Source organism: Girardinichthys multiradiatus, chromosome 8 (assembly GCF_021462225.1).
Source record: "Girardinichthys multiradiatus isolate DD_20200921_A chromosome 8, DD_fGirMul_XY1, whole genome shotgun sequence".
Lineage (NCBI taxonomy): Eukaryota > Metazoa > Chordata > Actinopteri > Cyprinodontiformes > Goodeidae > Girardinichthys > Girardinichthys multiradiatus.
In genome coordinates this window covers 42380643-42399171 of record NC_061801.1, presented here as the reverse complement: position 1 = coordinate 42399171, position 18529 = coordinate 42380643, and the positions used below count along the sequence as shown (strand labels likewise).

General features: G+C 44.3%; 1 protein-coding gene across 1 annotated transcript; it reads right to left on the bottom strand.

The window, feature by feature from the left end:
* Positions 1-376: 376 nt before the first annotated feature.
* LOC124872141 (deoxyribonuclease-2-alpha-like) lies at positions 377-11684 on the bottom strand. The gene is made up of 7 exons (XM_047371858.1): positions 11638-11684; positions 11378-11569; positions 10340-10490; positions 9979-10105; positions 8106-8270; positions 7839-8024; positions 377-1590 (listed from the first exon to the last, which is right to left on the bottom strand). The coding sequence occupies exons 2-7, from the start codon at positions 11485-11487 to the stop codon at positions 1172-1174; spliced, it is 1158 nt and encodes a 385-aa protein (XP_047227814.1). The 5' UTR covers positions 11488-11569; positions 11638-11684; the 3' UTR covers positions 377-1171.
* Positions 11685-18529: the final 6845 nt, after the last annotated feature.

The window sequence follows — 18529 nt, the reverse complement described above, 5'->3', positions numbered from 1 at the left end:
ATATACCAGCATATCTCCACTTAGGGACAATAAAAGTTTCTTCTACCTGTTATGAAGGCTATTGTCTTGCGAACATCTTCCTATAGACCTGAGGACAACAGAGACCACTGAAAGAAAATGTTCAGGGTATCATTTTTTTAAAGGTTATTTGGCACTAGTGGTTTTTACTCATTAGTAGCTGGACAGGAAACAGACGGAGAGAGAAGGGAAAGACGTGCAGAACCTGACCTGGGAATCGAACCTGGCAACCCTGAGGCAAGGACTGTAGCCTCAGAGTATGCTGCACCTTATGGTCCGACTTAATGATTTTTTAAATTGGTTGTTTGAACTGATTTCTGTTTTATTTACTTATGATTTGTGATCTCAGTTTTAACTGTTTAAGGATTTTTTTTAGCTTTATTTGCATCGCTTGGCTTTCCATATTCAGTTCAGTCCTTAAAGATTCCTGGACATGGTGAAGAAGATGAGCTGACAACAGGCTGCCATTTACAGAGTCAGATTTCATTTTTCCAGAAACAAAAGAAAAACTAAAATTTGAATTTAAAATCATTCTGCTGCACAAAACTCCCATCTGTGTAGAAATGATGAAACATTCATGTTTACATGTTAGACTTTAAGACATTTGCTCAAACAGGCATCATATAATCCCTGTAACTAATAATCTGAAATTATTAGACATTTATTTAGATATTAAGGAGCTTGTTTCACAGAAGATGCAGAAGTAGAAATGAATTCACCAGGGGGCGCTGTAGAGAGCACACAGTATTAACAAGATGAATAAAATGAAGACCAAGCAAAGAAACTGATTCAGATTTCATTTATTTCTCTATAAATCCTGGTAATCACTCAAGCTAAAGCCATTATTCATCAGCTAGTTATTATGGTGTTATTCAGTTATCATAACTAGTTATCGCAATGATGGAGAAGTTAATTTAGCTATTAATCAGTTGTTATGGTGATTAATGAGTTAGTCATTATTATAACTGATAACTGATTATAAATAATGATCAGTTAGTTGTTAAAGCCATAGATAGGTTAGTTATTATGGCCAATGGTGTGTTAGTTGTCATGATTATTGGTGGGTTCATTTTAATAACTATTGTTGGGTTAGTTACCATAGGGACTGATCATCCAGCTGTCTGTTATTTGGTGTATTTCAACCATTTCTGAATCAAGCAACAAAGATCTGAGCGAGATATTTTACAAAATCAAAACTTAGTTGAGCCAAATAATAAATGCTAGCCTTTAAGTTGTTACAGTCCTCGGTGCTGTGGACAAAGTTTCTGAATACGTCCCAAACCGCGTTATTTTCGATGCACAACGCTCCCCCACGCCTTTTATACTGAGTTGGAGCTCTGTTCATATCAGCTATACACACACATGGTCTGTTCTGATCTGTGGTCACACTCCACTTTGAATGATCACAGAAACGCTTCCAGGTTCCTAAATCAGTCTGGACCTCTTCAATGTTGAGCACCTTATGTCTGTTGGGTTCACAGAAGGAGGGATCACGACCATGTTGGCAACCCCACGTCTGAACTTTCAGGTCACTTTTCAGGGCTTCGGCTATAGTGATGTAGAGATCTCCATCTGTAGAAAGAACAGACAGAAATAAATATTACATGTAACCTAATGTGAAGCCTTTTCATTTGCTCAGCTTGTATTCAAAGGAGTTCCTCAGGAAACCATATTAGCACCCCTACTCTTTACTTGCCACTTATCCTAATAATTTATCACATGCTCCATTCCAAGCGATGCATATCTGTGTTGATGTCCATCTGTACGCCAAACTCTTTTCCTCCTGTGTGCCTTCGATGCCATTCAGTCCACTTCAGCACATCTCAAGTTAGCGATAAACTAAGTTAATAATAATCTAAAATAGCAAAGAGTTTTTGTCTAAATAACAATAAAATAAATAAATAAAATCTAAAATATTGAAGCGGCTAAATCTGAAGTGGTAACATTTAGGCATTATTCTAAATTTGTCATTTAAAAATCACCCTAGATGCTTTGTGTCTGAAATTGAGATAAAGTTTTTTTTTTTTTGTTGGAATAATCCTTGTTTCTCCATGAGAGGGGACATTTTTAGAATAATGGGGACCTGCACAAGACCTGTACCCAAAGAGACTGAAACTATCTACCATGGTGCTTTGTGATAAGGTACATGTGGTGGAAATCAAACACATCACTGTTTTCTGATTCTCTCCTGTTTACCTCCTCATCTGTGTAACTATTGCACACAGGATGGCCTAGATACTCTACAATACTTTTCCTAGAATTAGAACAGAACCTTTGCAGCTAGTTTCATGGAAGACGCTCCAGAAGACCTGCTCTTGCAAGTAGTTAAAATACATTTTTCAGGTATAAAGAAAAAATGTAATTCTTGCATGATTTTGCTGTGAACTTGCTTGTTAATAATTCAGTGTATTAATTAATAATTGTATTTAATTGCACTAGATGTTGATATGGATTCCAGCTGTAGTTTTCATTTACCTTCTCGGCCAGGTCTCTGGTGGCAGAGTTGTGGCGAGTTTAAGTTTTAATGAAAGAAAACTCTCATAGCCGGAGAGCAACAAAAACAGGCAGGGTGCAAAGAACTTGGCCTGGTTCGATGAACTGGCATGGCATTAATAACAGACAGGGAGATGAACAGTATGTATATAAAGGAAGAGAAATGGAGACTGATTGGCGTGGTGCAGGTGGACCAAATCAAGCTGATTATTAGCTGTGGCAGGAGGGAACAGAAAAACATAGCTGGAGCTAAACAGGAATACCAGGACACAATCAAACCGAGGAACATCTTAGATAGAACATAACATGAAATGTACTATAAACAGAATACAAGAATAATAAGAAACTAGGCCTGAGGAAAGAACTAAAGCACCACCTGGAGAACATGATGATCAGAAGCGAGATCTTCAGAACTTGGAGATTCTGAAGATCTTCAGAACTTGGAGAACTTCAGAGTCAGAGAAAAACCCAAAACAAAAACTCAAACACCCTTAAATCATGATCAGTTACCTGAAAAACTCTCACCAACCAAAGTTCACCTGAAGGAGTGCAGCCATCTTTGCGTTCCTTCATGGACAAGAAGGAAAGGTTCCTCCGGGTTCCCCATGTGTATCAAGATGGGGTTTTGCATTCTAACTAACCCTCCTGTTTAACTGGTACATAACTTTCATCAGTCAACATTTCATTTCATTAAAAACCTCCAGTCGGGGCTGCACGGTGGCGCAGTTGGTAGCACTGTTGCCTTGCAGCAAGAAGGTCCTGGGTTCAATTCTCGGCCTGGGGTCTTTCTGCATGGAGTAAACCAGGATGGCGCCGCAGATGGTCGCCTCGGCGTGTTGGTTCGCATTGTTTTGTTTTGTTTTTTGCTTTAAAACGGTCTTCTGTGATGGTACCCGGAGCTCTCTCACCAGAGAAGAACTCATGAACATCAGGGCTACTACACCAGAGGAGTTATTTCCCACTTTTCTGCCTACTGCTCTGGAATGTTTGGACATTCTGGTCAAAGGTGCAGCTCACCTTTGTTCACGCGGTGAAACGCCGGAAGAGAGGGAAACGGGCTGGGGTGCTGGTACGTCTTCACCAGCGTGGACTACAAACACCGTTACCTGGAATATTTCTCTCTAACGTGCGCTCACTTCCCAACAAAATGGAGGAACTACAACTGTTGTTGGGGAAAAACAGGGACTTTGATTCATCGGCAGTTTTGTGCTTCACGGAGACGTGGCTGTGTGGATTAATACCGGACTCTGCGCTGCAGCTGGCAGGATTCCAGCTCTACAGAGCGGACAGAGACACGGAACTCTCCGGCAAAGCGAAAGGTGGAGGAATCTGTTTTTACCTCAACAGTGGTTGGTGCAACGACGTGACAGTGATTCAGCAGCACTGTTCTCCAGACCTGGAATCCTTCATCATAAACTGTAAGCCTTTCTATTCCCCCCGTGAGTTCGCTTCGTTCATCCTGGTCGGTGTTTACATCCCACCGCAAGCTAACGTGCAGGTCGCACAGCGCATGCTCGCCGACCAGATACTGAGTGTGGAGCGGACCAACCCGGACTCCTTAGTAATCATCGCTGGTGACTTTAACAAAGGTAATCTCACCCACGAACTCCTCAAATATAGACAGTTTATAAAATGTCCGACCAGAGAGGACAACATTCTGGATCACTGTTACACCACCATCAGAGACGCTTATCACGCCGTCCCACGTGCTGCACTGGGCCAATCCGACCACATCATGGTCCACCTGATTCCTGCATACAGGCAGAAACTAAAGCTCTGCAAACCTGTTGTGAGGACGACAAGGAAGTGGAGCAGTGAGGCTGTGGAGAATCTCCAGGCGTGTTTAGGCTGTACAGACTGGGATGTGTTCAGGACTACTACCAACAGTCTGGACGAGTACACAGAGGCTGTGACTTCCTACATCAGCTTCTGTGAGGACAGCTGTGTACCATCATGCACCAGGGTGAGTTACAACAACGACAAACCCTGGTTCACAGCTAAACTCAGAAGGTTAAGACTGGATAAGGAAGAGGCCTTCAGGAGTGGGGACAAAGACATATACAGAGAGGCAAAGTACAAGTTTGGCAAGGCAGTGAAAGAGGCCAAACGACTGTACTCTGAGAAGCTCCAAATCCAGTTCTCAGCCAATGACTCTGCGTCTGTCTGGAAAGGGCTCAAGCAAATCACCAACTACAAGCCGAAAGCCCCCCACTCCATCAACGACCGACGCCTCGCCAACGACCTGAACGAGTTCTACTGCCGCTTTGAAAGACAAAGGGACAGTCCTGCAACCATCTCCCACGACGCCCCCCAACAGCTGCAGCCACAATCCACCACCCCCATCTCTCCAACCTCAAGAGGGGCCTTGGCACCTCCAACCCCCACCCTGAAGTTCCCCCCCACCAGCCCCCTACCCACGCCGAGGACGGCTCTTTCCATCCAGGAGAGGGACGTCAACAAACTCTTCAGGAGACAGAACCCCCAGAAAGCTGCTGGTCCGGATTCTGTCTCACCAGCCAGCCTGAAGCACTGCGCTGATCAGCTGTCTCCAGTCTTCACAGACATTTTTAACACCTCACTGGAGACATGTCATGTGGCAGCCTGCTTCAAGTCCTCCATCATTGTCCTTGTTCCCAAGAAGCCAAGGACCACAGGGCTTAATGACTTCAGACCCGTCACCCTGACCTCTGTGGTGATGAAGTCCTTTGAGCGCCTTGTGCTCTCACACCTAAAAGACATCACCGACCCCCTCCTGGACCCCCTGCAGTTTGCCTACAGAGCCAACAGATCTGTAGATGATGCAGTCAACCTAGCCCTTCACTTCATCCTCCGGCACCTGGACTCCACAGGAACCTACGCCAGGATCCTGTTTGTGGATTTCAGCTCTGCCTTCAACACCATCGTCCCAGTTCTGCTCCAGGAGAAACTCTCCCAGCTGAGTGTGCCCGACTCCACCTGCAGGTGGATCACTGACTTCCTGTCTGACAGGAAGCAGCGCGTGAGGCTGGGGAAGCACGTCTCTGACTCCCTGACCATCAGCATCGGTTCCCCCCAAGGCTGTGTTCTCTCTCCTCTGCTCTTCTCCCTGTACACCAACAGCTGCACCTCCAGTCACCAGTCTGTCAAGCTTCTGAAGTTTGCGGACGACACCACCCTGATCGGACTCATCTCTGATGGTGACGAGTCCGCATACAGATGGGAGGTGGACCATCTGTTGGACTGGTGCAGCCAGAACAACCTTGAGCTCAACGCTCTAAAGACAGTGGAGATGGTTGTGGACTTCAGGCAGAACCCAGCCCCACCTGCCCCCATCACCCTCTGTGACTCCACAATTGACACTGTGGAATCTTTCCGCTTCCTGGGAACCATCATCTCCCAGGATCTCAAGTGGGAGCCAAACATCAGCTCCCTCATCAAGAAAGCCCAGCAGAGGATGTTCTTCCTGCGGCAGCTGAAGAAATTCAACCTGCCAAAGACTATGATGGTGCACTTCTACACAGCCATCATTGAGTCCATCCTCACCTCCTCCATCACCATCTGGTACGCCGCTGCTACATCCAAGGATAAGGGCAGGCTGCAGCGTGTCATTCGGTCTGCTGAGAAGGTGATTGGCTGCAGTCTACTGTCGCTCCAGGAACTTTACACCTCCAGGACCCTGAAGCGGGCAGGGAAGATTCTGGCTGATCCCTCCCACCCCGGTCACAGACTCTTTGAGACTCTCCCCTCTGGCAGGAGGCTGCGGTCCATCCGGACCAAAACCTCACGCCACAAGAACAGTTTTTTCCCATCTGCCACCAGCCTGGTTAACAAAGCCCAGAAACCACCCTGACACTCTCCCTTTAACCTGTAACTCAATGAGTTACATTAACGCTCAGCTTGGACTCCTGCTTTACTTGCACAATGATCATCTGCACTGTTGTATTGCTCTTGCATCTTATACTGCTCTATATTTACTCTCACTCACTTAAAACTGTGCACTTATATTTATATTATATTGTAGATATGTTTATACTGTTTAATTTGTATTGTATTGCACCGACTACGCCAAAACAAATTCCTTGTATGTCCAAAAACGTACTTGGCAATAAAGCTTTTCTGATTCTGATTCTGATGTTCTCCCCGTGCATGCGTGGGTTCTCACCGGGTACTCCAGCTTCCTCCCACAGTCCAAAGACATGCCTGTTAGGTTAATTGGTCACTCTAAATTGTCCTTAGGTGTATGAATGAGTGTGTGCGTGGTTGTTTGTGTGTTGCCCTGCGATGGACTGGCGACCTGTCCAGGGTGACCCTGCCTCTTGCCCTTAGACTGCTGGAGATAGGCACCAGCTCCCCCGCGACCCACTATGGAATAAGTGGTAGAAAATGACTGACTGACCTCCAGTCGGTCGTGGCAGATGGCCGCTCACACTGAGCCTGGTGCTGGTTCTGCTGGAGGTTTCTTCCTGTTAAAAAGGAGTTTTTCCTCTCCACTGTCGCTACATGCATGCTCAGTATGAGGGATTGCTGCAAAGTCAACACCAGTGACTGTCCACTGTCTCTACATGCTCATCCAGGAGGAGTGAATGCTACAAGTCACTGACTGGATGCAATCTGCTGGGTTTCCTTAGATAGAAAAACTTTTTATCCAATTTGAATAAATAACTGAATCTGACTGAACTGTTCAATGATTACGATTAATTGGAACCTGACTTGGAATCTGGATGACTGGATTGAACCAACTTTGTAAAGAGCCTTGAGACGACATGTGTTGTAAATTGGCGCTATAGAAATAAACTTAATTTTATTAATAAAACCGGACTTTGTTCTGGGGAGTTTCGAATATCCTGTTCTTCCAAAGATCTGCTCTCCTCAGTACCACGGGTGCAGAGCACTTGATCATAGATGCCACATGTGGTCCATTAGATCCGCCACCTTGTTACTCACTCCTTCGTTGTGGCCACAGCAGCCATCTTATTACGAGACTAGACCCACCTCATGCTGAAGGAAGCCCTGCCGGCCCTCACACACAGAGAAAAACACACACAAGTGTCTGTTAAGGTAAATAGAAAGGCAGGTGGTGGTAAACGGTGTTGTGCTCAGTACCACTGACTTCAATCACTCTTGCTTCTCTGTAATCATGTACCTGTTGAAGAGAAATTGTCTGCTGGTTGAATTCATACACTCTGCACCATAACGGTCATATTGTTATGCTCGGACACATACAGGCCAACAATCATAATAATTAAAAACATTTATCAATATTTGCCAATAATCAGACTGGTTTCTATGGTGTACAGCCTTAAAGCTGCTCTGTAAGAGGCTTGGACCTGGTCAGGGTCAGAGGTCACCTGCTGCTGCTTGGTTCTTGTTTTTAGAGATGCTTTTAAATGGTTGACCTCCGCTTGATTGCAGCGCCACAAATGCAGTGTTGGGATCTAGTTTGACTCCGTTAGCAGCATCTTTAAGCTCTCGGTGAAAATCATTAGGAATCTTACTGTCAAACACACACGCTCCGATGAACTGCAGATGATTTCCTGAAAGCAGACAAGAATCTACGTGAGATGCTGTTGGACCTTCTCATCTCCAACATGTGCAGCTTCAGCTGAGCTCCTTACCTATGTTTGGAAACTGGTCGTAGTTGAAGGTCACACAGATGAATGTCTGAGCGTTTTTATTCCCACTGGAAGGCCAGAAGTTGTTGGCATCTCGCTCCATAGGGAACTGTGGTGTGCTGTGTAGGAGCCAGACTCCTCTTCTATTCTTCTCCACCATCACAACTCCTGGAAATGAAGTACATGGAAAGAAGCAGAGCATTGAAGAGGTCAGTCAGTCAGTAGCTGGGCTCAGTAGGTCTACCTGTGCTCTGTTTCATTGCTAAAATGAGAGCAGGAATGATTTTAATAGTATTCTGTAGAAAATGAGGAGATGTTTTATGCTATAGTTTAGATATTAATCTTAGCCCAGAAGAAAACGGTTTGACCATCCCAATGAGTTTATCCTGCGTGGAGTAACTATCCGACACTCTGCTCCGGTCCGGGCCCAGTTCTGACTTTCAGAACTTCTTTTTATTTCTCATCAACTGTAGGTAAGACACCTAATACTTATAATGTCCTCACAGAAATCTACTTCCATGAACTCCAGCTGTCTCTATGGGCTCCCCCAGTTTTGGCATCTTGTGAGGGACAAACAGGACATCAGGGACGATCTGTCCAAACTGTTGAGTCTCAACACTGTTTGGTCAGTTTCCTAGGCCTATAGAGGAGATCATGGTCCAATCACTGGTTCACCCAGGTGTCCAGCCACAGGAGCTGGACACCAGGCAATGCCCGCATCATCAGCTCCCCACCACTGTTCCTTACAGTTGGCATGTGGTGGTTTGGCTCTGTTTTTGGAGCCAACTTTGAATGCATCCTCTCTCCAACCTCATTGTTCATCGCTTCTTGCAGCTGTCTGCTGATTAGCTGCCTGGTTCTCCTCAGGCTTTTATCAGATCATCTGTTGCCATCGTGTCTCAACTTTCCAGATTTTGTGGCTCCGCGGTTTTCACCAGATTTCACCTGACTATCCCTCCTTGGATGTCAAGGTTCTGGTTTTGTTCCCCAGTCACCTCTGACTGGTTGATGGTCTGTGCAGCTCCCTCTGTGACTTTCACCTGAACATCTGTTACCTTATAAAGCATCTGTTGCCATTTGAGATCCTTTCTTCCAACAGGTTCTAACCCGATCCGATCCTCGACTTCTTCTGCTTCATCTGTGCACTGATTCTGATGAACTTGGAAACTTTGCTGCATCGCGTTCAGACTCCTTGACGGAAGTTTTAGAGAGAAGAAGCTTTCTCCTTCGGGCTTTCTCTAACTGTCATGACTTTTAACCTTTAACCGGCTTACTGAGACTTGTAGAGTCTGAGATGGAGCTCTTGGGTTTCTGGTCATTTCTTTGAGCTTCCCGCTCTGACCTTGGGCTGAAACTGCTGGGATGTCCACTCCTGGGAAGATCAGCAGCTGTTTGAGATGTTTTCCTCCCGGGAATAATCTCTATTTACTTATCTAGAATTATCTCTGTAGAATGACGGACTTCAGATGGTTTGGAGATGACCTTATGACCCTTTCCACATTGATGGGCAGCAGCAGCTGCTGCTCTGATGTCATTGCTGATGTCTTTCCAGCCTGGCATTGTGTTAACACACACCTGGCTGCTCTGGAGCAGAAAACTACCCAAACTTCTGCTTTCATGGAGATGCTCAGATTGACGATGATCAGTTAATTAAACTTGCTGCTATTTTTCCTCCTAAATCCTATGAAAGCACCAAGGGTGTACTTATTTTTTACCCCATTGATTCTGCATCACAGTTTCAGTTCTTTTTAAGTACTGTTGGTCTGGAGTGATGTCATGTTCCTGTGGGGTTGGATTCAGAGAGTAATGTTTAAACATGTTTAAACGTCTCCATGTGTGATTTAGTGCCAACATTCTTCACTGAAGCGCTGTTTACCTTTACTGTGGCCGACGTCTGACGCAGCCAGCATTTCTTCTGTAACGTTCAGCTCTGCTGCGCTCGTTGCTCCAGTATTACATTTCTGGTGTTGATCATTGTAGCTGATGAATCCAAAGTCCGAAACCTGGAGATGAAGCATCATTAACCACCACAAACAGGAGATCCAACAGGTTCCAGCAGAGAATTAGGGACCGGTCCCACATTCAACATGCTTAAGGTGCAATTTTAGATAAAAACATCTAGAAAACCATCTGAGAAACTCAGATCATGAAGTTAAGTTAATGTTTGATGGTTAGTTGAGAAGGAGCTGTGTACCATGCCCTGAACATAGACAATAGGAAGGGGAATGGATTCTCACCAGGGAGGAGAAGATGGGTCTCAGGGTGTGCGCCAGGATGCCGGTAGGATCACTGATAAGTTTGTTGCCATTTTGTCTCCCATTTGAATCAATATAAATATACTTTAAACCATCTCCAGAGGCTTTTACAGGGGCTTTGTATAAGATGTACCTGGTTGGGGACAGATGGGCTTAGATTAGAGGACAGAAACAACTTCATGGTTGAACAAGAAGCCATAGCTTCCTCTTAATCCCAGCAGGGGGCGATGTGGATCAAGCCTGATGAAGGAAGTCTGCAGCTTTAACTTAAACAGAACCGCTGTCTGGTTTGGATTGGACTCCACTGATTGCAGTAATTATCAGCTGTATGATTAAAAATGTAAAAGTTTTACTGTTGATATTTGTCTTTATTTTTACACATTAAATTAGTTTAAATTAGGGCTGTTCAATTATTGCGTTAACTATTTGCACTTCTAAATGGAGAATTTCATTTTTAATTGTTATAAGATGGTGCTTTGGACAACAGCAACATGACCTGTTTGCTTTTCAAGGGTGCATTTAGTTTTCACTGAAGCGGTTCATCACTGACGTTCACCTAAAGACGCTGCAGCCAGATTGGAAGCAGCGTTGGAGGGAAGAGGGCTTCACACAGAGCACACCAACAACACAATAACAGATCACACTAATTCATGCTTTTTATTTCCAAACAATCAATGTTCTGAACCACAAAATGAATGTAAGGTGATGCACTTAAGTTATTATGTTGTGCATTTTTATGCAACTACAAGTTTTGTTTTTATTTCACAAATTTTAGGAAGGATGTCAAGCTAAAAGAAAACGAGTCCCTTTGGTTTAAACTGATGACTTAAATAACCTTAATCATAAGATGACTTGAAATGCAATTAATAATTTTTTATTGATTTAATTAGTTAATATTTATTCATCTATTAACATCCCTACTTTAAATACGTCATTAAGAGCAGATTTAATAAGGAAAAAAATCCCAACAAGAAATAAAAAAGACAGAACCCAACTAAAAACGTTCTGCATTTTTCTCACCAGTCCGTTGGGCTGCCGTTCTCATCTTTGCAGGTCACCTGACCTTCAGTGCTCCAGAGAAACAGAGTGAAGGTTAGCAGGGAAGATATGGCTCCATGAAGATATGACATGTTTCTGCAAACAGAATCCTCAGGTTCTGTTTCTAAACTTGTTTTCAGAACCTCCGTGATGTTCGGAAAGTTGCAGAAGAAACTGTGGAAAGTTAAAGATGGTGGGTTTATCCTAAAGGTGATCTAGAGAAAATGAGGAAGTTGACTTACTTTCATCCAGGACTCAGATGTTTCAGAGGTCCTCGGGTTCTTCTCAGTGATGCTGAAACTGTGGGCTGTTCAGCTCTCGGTGCTTTTATGCCTTCCCAGTGTCCCTGACCCAGTTTACATTAGTGGGCACAAAACCAACAAGAGTGGGAGGAAAGACAAACAAGGCAGACACAGAACAGACTTTGTCCATCATACTTAACAAACAGAACCAAGACCCAGTGGTGTTTTCTTTGGTTAGGGCGAGTTCTGATTCTCTAATTAAGATGATACTCAGACTGGTTCCAGTAACATGGAGAATACAGTAAATGCAGCTATGAACAGCCGCCTTTACAACTCTGGTCAGATGGTCTTCAGTCTGGACAGAAGTCATGTCCATTTCAGTTGGTTCTGGTTTACTTGTGAGGAACAAGCTGCAGAGATGTAGCAGCCCACTGTATGCCAGCATTGGTCATGTTGATGGAGGTCAGATGAAGCCAAGGAGGACAGCACCAGATCAGCTCAGACCTGCTGCAGAAGATAAAGACTGGCAGGGAGGAAGTAGAGGAAGATATACGCAAATTTGGCTATTTGGATTCACAATTGAGACACACCAGTAAAACTCTTAAGGTAGTTGGAAATTCACAACTGCCTGAACCACAACATTTATTGTTTTTCTAAATCTGGCGCCTCAATGTGAACTTGGCAACTTCTGCTAACTGGCTGTCGATAAAATATCTCCTGGATGTTATATAAACACGTCGCTCTTCCCCAGCACTCCCCTACCAGCTGTGTGCTGATAGGACTATGATTGATAAAACTTCCACCTCTCTTCTCAAGGACAATGGTGCTTCTATCAGTGTTGAGAATCTAATTCTTGCAAACACACTCAGACTTATATATTCGCACCCTCAAGTTTCCACCGTACCCTTGGTGAATCTTTACTTATGTGTGTGTTGCTTACCCCTGCTGAGGTTTTTTGTACCATTTCAGACTCTGTTCTGCTAAGAATAGAGCCTGAAATATGATTTATTTTTCCCTCCTATCTTACTTTACCTAAATGTGTGATTTCATTACTTTTCATAGATTTTAAGATTTCTCAGAAAGATTACCAGCAAAAACCAAATATTATTAGTAATTTGGACTTTAGCTGCTCTTACACCAATGACCCAGCTTTCTTAATTAGACTACAATGGACTGTTATTACTTAGTTCAACTTCAGTACCAGTAAAAGCAATATATTATTAGCACCTGAAAATGTGGATTAAAGCTGTTTCGTACCAGTGACTCAGCTTCACTAGTTAGAATTCAGTGGAATGATGAGATTATCAATAGGGTTAGGGTTAGTGACCAAATATTCCAAATGTCCCACAGGCATCTTGAAGGTGGTCTTCCATTCATCTTCCTGGCGGTTATGTACTAAATGATAGGTGTTTCTGAGATCTAATTTGGTGAAAATGGTGACGTCCTGTACCGGTTCAAAGACTGAAGAGAGTAAGGGTAATGGATATTTGTTTTGAACTGTAATGGCATTTAGTCCGCTATAGTCTATACATGGCCGGAAACTACCGTCCTTTTTACCCACAAAGAAGAATTCTGCTCCTAGGGGAGAAGACGAGGGGCGGATGAGGCCAGCAGCTTAATGAGTCAGCTAAGTATTTCTCCATAACTAGACGTTCGGGCTGAGAGATCTTAAATAAGCGGCTAGTGGGTAATGGAGCCCCGGGCAGAAGCTCGATAGCACAGTCGGAAGGAGTGGAGGAGCGTGGAATGGATGATTCTATGGACCTCTGAGCGCTTCGTTCTACAAGAGTGCGTCTCCTTTCCCTCATCCTGGCGTCCAAACGGACCGCCAGGGCAATATACTTATTAAGCTCCTCCGGTTCATCAACTAGGGCCAACTCATCTTTTAGAGCCTCATCTAGAGCATGGAAAAAGGCTCTCTTTAGGGCAGTAGTATTCCAGCCTGAAGCGGCTGCTGCAGTACAAAAATCTATGGTGAAGTCAGCCAGGGGCCGGTTACGTTGTTTCATGGTCCATAATTGGCGAGCAACAGCGGTCTGATCCACTGCCACCTCAAAAACCTGCTTAAACTCTGACACAAATTGATCAAACGTGCAGTCAAAACGTGAGGGGTTGGTGAAACGCGTCTCCGCCCAACGGAATGCTCTACCAGTCAAAAGCCCTAAAATAAACGAAATCCTAGCATCGTCATGAGGGAAAGCATGAGGGGATCGGTTAAACACCAAAACGCACTGTAAAAGAAAGCCACCACAATTTCCTAGCTCACCAGAAAATTTTTCTGGGTTAGGGGAAGTGACATCACGCACCTGAGAAAGAGGTCGATGTCTCGACAGCCGGTGGAGGATGTAGGGTTCAGAACACGCTGTAACATAGTAGCCATCTGATCTATTTGCTGACCAGCCCGCTGCTGTTGCTCAAGAAGCGACTGGAGGGTCGCACTGTGGGAATCTATCTGCTGACTGTGATCAGAAACTGCCCTAAGGAGTGCCTCTGCTGGGTCCGGCTGGGCTGACTGTTCTGTCATAGTTCTGTCTGTTGACTTGACCCACATGCAGAGAGCACTCAGAAACCAAGGACATTTTAGCTATTTTATTTAAAGACTAGAACGAGGGTCCGGTGACAAGGACGCCAGGCTGAACTGTGATGGGGAGGAACAAGGGTAAGTAATAGATAATGGAAACAAAACGCAGTTTGCAGATATGCTTACTGATGGGGTGTCGGTGTCCACCAGGGAGAGAACGCGTCGGGACTGAGTGCTGATCCAGAGTGAGGTGCCGACAGGAGCCAGGGAGGTAATCCTTCAAGGAGGGTGGACAAGGTTCGCAAATGAAACGATACTCTGATCCGGTCGGACTGCCAGCCAAGGTAAGATGTCCGGTGAGGTTCACGGTCCGTGGGACTTTCCAAAGATTTTTCGAAACCAAGGTAACAATGCATAGAGCAAAACCTGTGTGGTAGGAGTAGAGTTACTAAGGAGCTTAGCTTTGACAAACATTGAAGACAAAAGATTCGAGGAGAACTGGGTGTAATACCACAGGGGGCAAAACAGTCAGCTGCTGAAGTGCTGGCAGTCCTCCTTCTTATAGCACAGTGGCTGATGACCAGATAGGCTGCACCTGTCAGCCTCCAGATTCCAGGACTCCTGCGACACCTAGTGAGGAAACCGATTACTGGCATGATCAGCAGTTCAGACCCTGACACCTTTCAAAATAGAAAAAAAGATTTCAATAGATACCTTCATCATAATCATCAAACACAACACAGACCAATATAATCCACTGATTGAACTAATAAAGTTTAAAGATCAAAACCTGAAGAAATAATATCGCAAATATGTAAGATTATTACTAACTTTAATACCCACTCAACTAGATATATTAAAGATAAATGGGGAAATAAGCCAGGTCTTGTAATATCCGACGGAGAATGGGAACAAATGTATCACCTTGGAGGTGCACAAAAAGAAATCCTGTTAGAAAAGTGCATCGCGTTACTTTATTACCCACCGTCAAAGTGCTCAGGTCTCACAAGGAAACAGTCAGTGTTGGAGAATCTGTGGATGCCAGAGCGCACATCATTATCAGAATCACATCTTCTGGGAATGATATTAGCAACGCCATTAAACATATCTTCCAAATCTACACTTAACCTGGAAAGACTCACATAATAGAGAAACAACAAGATGACGGTTAAAGAGTTCTTTAAGGAAAGATTATTTATTTGGCGCTCGGACCCCTGAGGAAGACGTAAACGCTGAGGATGAAATGAGTTTGAATAAACATCTTATGATTATGATTAGGTACGTCTTCCCCCTCGGGATCCGATCCTGGTGGTGGCGTAGGCCTTGGTATGGAAGGAGTTGGGAGTCTATGGTGGAGAAGGGGTGGAGGAGGGTCGAAGCTCCGCTGAAGAGTGATGTCTTCCATGCAGAAGGTCTTTAAAAGTGATGCCCTGGGAGACGATTGGCCGAGGAGAAGTGCGGACCTGCCGTTGATTGGAGCAGCCAGTGAGGAGTGATTGGACGAGATGGGGTTGTGAGTCTTCCATGTTAAATTTTCGTTTAAACTCCATTTCAACCTGGAAAGACTCACATAATGGAGAAACAATAAGATGACGTTAGAGAGTTTATTAATGAAAGATTATTTCTTTGGTGCTCAGACCCCTGAGGAAGATGTAAACGGTGAGGATGAAGTGGGTTTGAATAAACACCATAGGATTATGATTAGGTACGTCTTCCCTCAAAAGGGCCGAGGTCAGGCTGAGGCTGAACTGAAGGAAAAGGAAGTTAGTTATGAATGATCAGAGATGAGCGGGGAGTAAAAACTCAGACCAAACATTTTTAATGGATTAGGCTCGAATGGGCTCACCTGAGTTATGCCTGAAGAGGCGTAAATGGCCGATGCCAGGTCAGGCAAAGATGGGGCTGCACCTGACCGGGCGTCAAGGTGGCTAGATGAATGCCCGACGAGGCATTAGATTGAGATGCCTGCCAAGGCATGTTCAGAAACGCCTGCCAATGGCGTGGGTGAGCCTGCCAAGGCTGAATGAAATGCCTGCCAATGGCGTAGATGATATTTTGTACCGCGTGTGCCTGACAAGGCGCCGAGATGGATGAGGCGTGTGCCTGACAAGGCGTAGAGGGAGCTTGATCTAGAGAGGATGAAGCGATGAGAAGAAATGTCATAACAGATATCGTCAGCTGACGGATGTTGGAGGATGGGCGCCTTGAAGAAAATGAGGGGATAGAATGAGGTTTGATGAAATGATCTTACATAACAAGGATAAGTTTAAACTGAAAAGGCCAACCACCACCAATAAATGCAGAAGCTCTTACCTAAGAGCTGATAGATCATTGAGCAGAGCACCCAGAATAGAAGTTTGGGCGGACATATGAAGTGAATGCTGAAGTTGAGCAGCGGCCGAGTTGTTGTAGGAAAGATGTGGAAACTCCTTGGGTAGCTGCTGAAGTGGCTGCCCCAATTCAGAATGAGTGACCTGAGAACTGACCAGGGGAAGGTTGCATAGAACAAAGTTTTCCTCAGAAATTTGAGGAACCAGGAGGCGATCATGGGAACTCCTTCTGGAGTGAGGAAAAGGGGCATGAAGGGTGAGCTGATTTGTGACGTTTGCGAGCAAAAGTGAACACGGCTTGGAAAGTAGAAAACAGGCCATCGAGGCGAGCTATGGAAATGAAACATGTAACTTAGTTTTGGTTTGTTTGGAGTACAGCTTAAAATAGTCTGGATATAACTTGAGGTCTGAAAAGGCTAAATCTCTAGATGGCACGAATAAATTAGAAGGAGAAGTAAATTCGTTTAGTCTAAGAAAGCCGTAGAAGGCAAGGAGGAAGGCGCTGGAGAGAAGAGATTTGAAATAAGGCGAAAAACCGCCGGAGCTAAGGGTCATAAGAAGATTTTCACGGAGGGGAAGTGTAATAGATCTCCGGGAGTCAGGCTGCGGACTGCAATGTTTTCAGAAGCCTTTGAGGAGAATTTAATGCGTAATGAGTGAAAAGGCTCGGAGTGGGCTCAAAAAGATGATGTTTCGATAAAAATTGATGCCAACTAAAAGGCTGCAGCTGTAGGGGAGCTTAAAACGGTGGTGTTCAAAACAATGAGTAATGAAAGCTAGGACTGAATGTAAACCAGGTACAATGACGTGTTATTAGCAATGTAAAATTTATTAAGTTTTTCAAAGGTTTGCCAGGCGAAGGAATAAGGTTTGAAAGAAGAAGGAGCTTAATCTGAGATACTGTTAAAAGTAGGCTGATGGACAGAGACGGCGGAACATTGTCTCAAACTGAACAACGCAGCGCCGACCCGATATGCAGAGAGAAAGTGTGCTCCACGATTAGACGGGAAAAGATATAGATAAGATGTATATCAAAATAGTAAATGGTTCCTTAGCGCCTGGTTAATAAGGGAAGAAGGTTGGTATAAATGTTCGAATGCGTAAATGAATATTTAGATATTCTACGGAGCAAACAGGTTGCTTTTAAAAGCTGCCAGTAGAGGGAGCTAATACGAAGGTTTACTAGTTTTAATATAATAAGCTAAGTAAAGTCACAGACAATTAATATAATTTGCTTTGCATTTATTTTATTGTACAGAGAAAATATAGAAGGCGATGAGTACAAATTTAATAAATATACGTGGTAAAAGCACTCAAGGGATAGACTGTTTCCAGTTCGTAAGGAGAGTGTAGCTGGAAGCCAGCAGTCTGAGTTTGGCTGGCACAGAAATGCTGGAAGAAAGGAAGAGAAGAACAAAGAGTGCTCTGATGGCCGACTGAGTCACAGGAATCAGAGGTAGATAGCGTCATGATGAAATTTCAGTGGCGAGACTAAACCAGTCTAGGCAGACTCATTATTGAGCGAGTGTGGATGCAGCTTTGGTGGAGAAGGATTTGTGATATTGATAGAAAAATCTGGAAGCCATGTATGAAATGTAGGTCGACTATGAGGGACGGATGGGTATCGCACTTATTCTATGCTCAGATAACAGAGCAGAAGATGTCTCTGAAATGCTTAAAGGCGGCTGGAAGTTCACCAAAGGTGATTCTTAAAAAAGGTGGGGAGTAGATCATTTAAACACAGCATTAAAGCCATCAGGGAAGCTATACAGTGGTCAACCTCAGGAGATGGTAAAAATGAGAGTAACCAGATTAATGAGCTGCGCCTGCAGGATTTGGAGCAGAGCCTGAGTGAGATGTTAGAATGCATGGAAGTATATGATCTACCTGGATGTAAACGAGGAGTGGGAAACACGGCATGCTGGAAGGGAAAATGTATGAGGAAACAGTTGAGAAAAGAGAATGAAGTGATACATCTCACCCTTAGAGACGAGCCAGGACGAGCATTGCCATGGTGAACGTCAGTGGGAGGAGCCAAGAA

What these genes read in the sequence shown, in the direction of transcription:
- LOC124872141 (XM_047371858.1), bottom strand. Translation starts at nt 11,487, where the DNA reads ATGTCATATCTTCATGGAGCCATATCTTCCCTGCTAACCTTCACTCTG. An exon ending in AGACGTCGGCCACAGTAAAG is followed by an intron (nt 8,271 to 9,978) that starts GTAAACAGCGCT and finishes CTTCATTTCCAG; the next exon opens with GAGTTGTGATGGTGGAGAAG. An exon ending in CAAGAACCAAGCAGCAGCAG is followed by an intron (nt 1,591 to 7,838) that starts GTGACCTCTGAC and finishes TTCTTTCTACAG; the next exon opens with ATGGAGATCTCTACATCACT.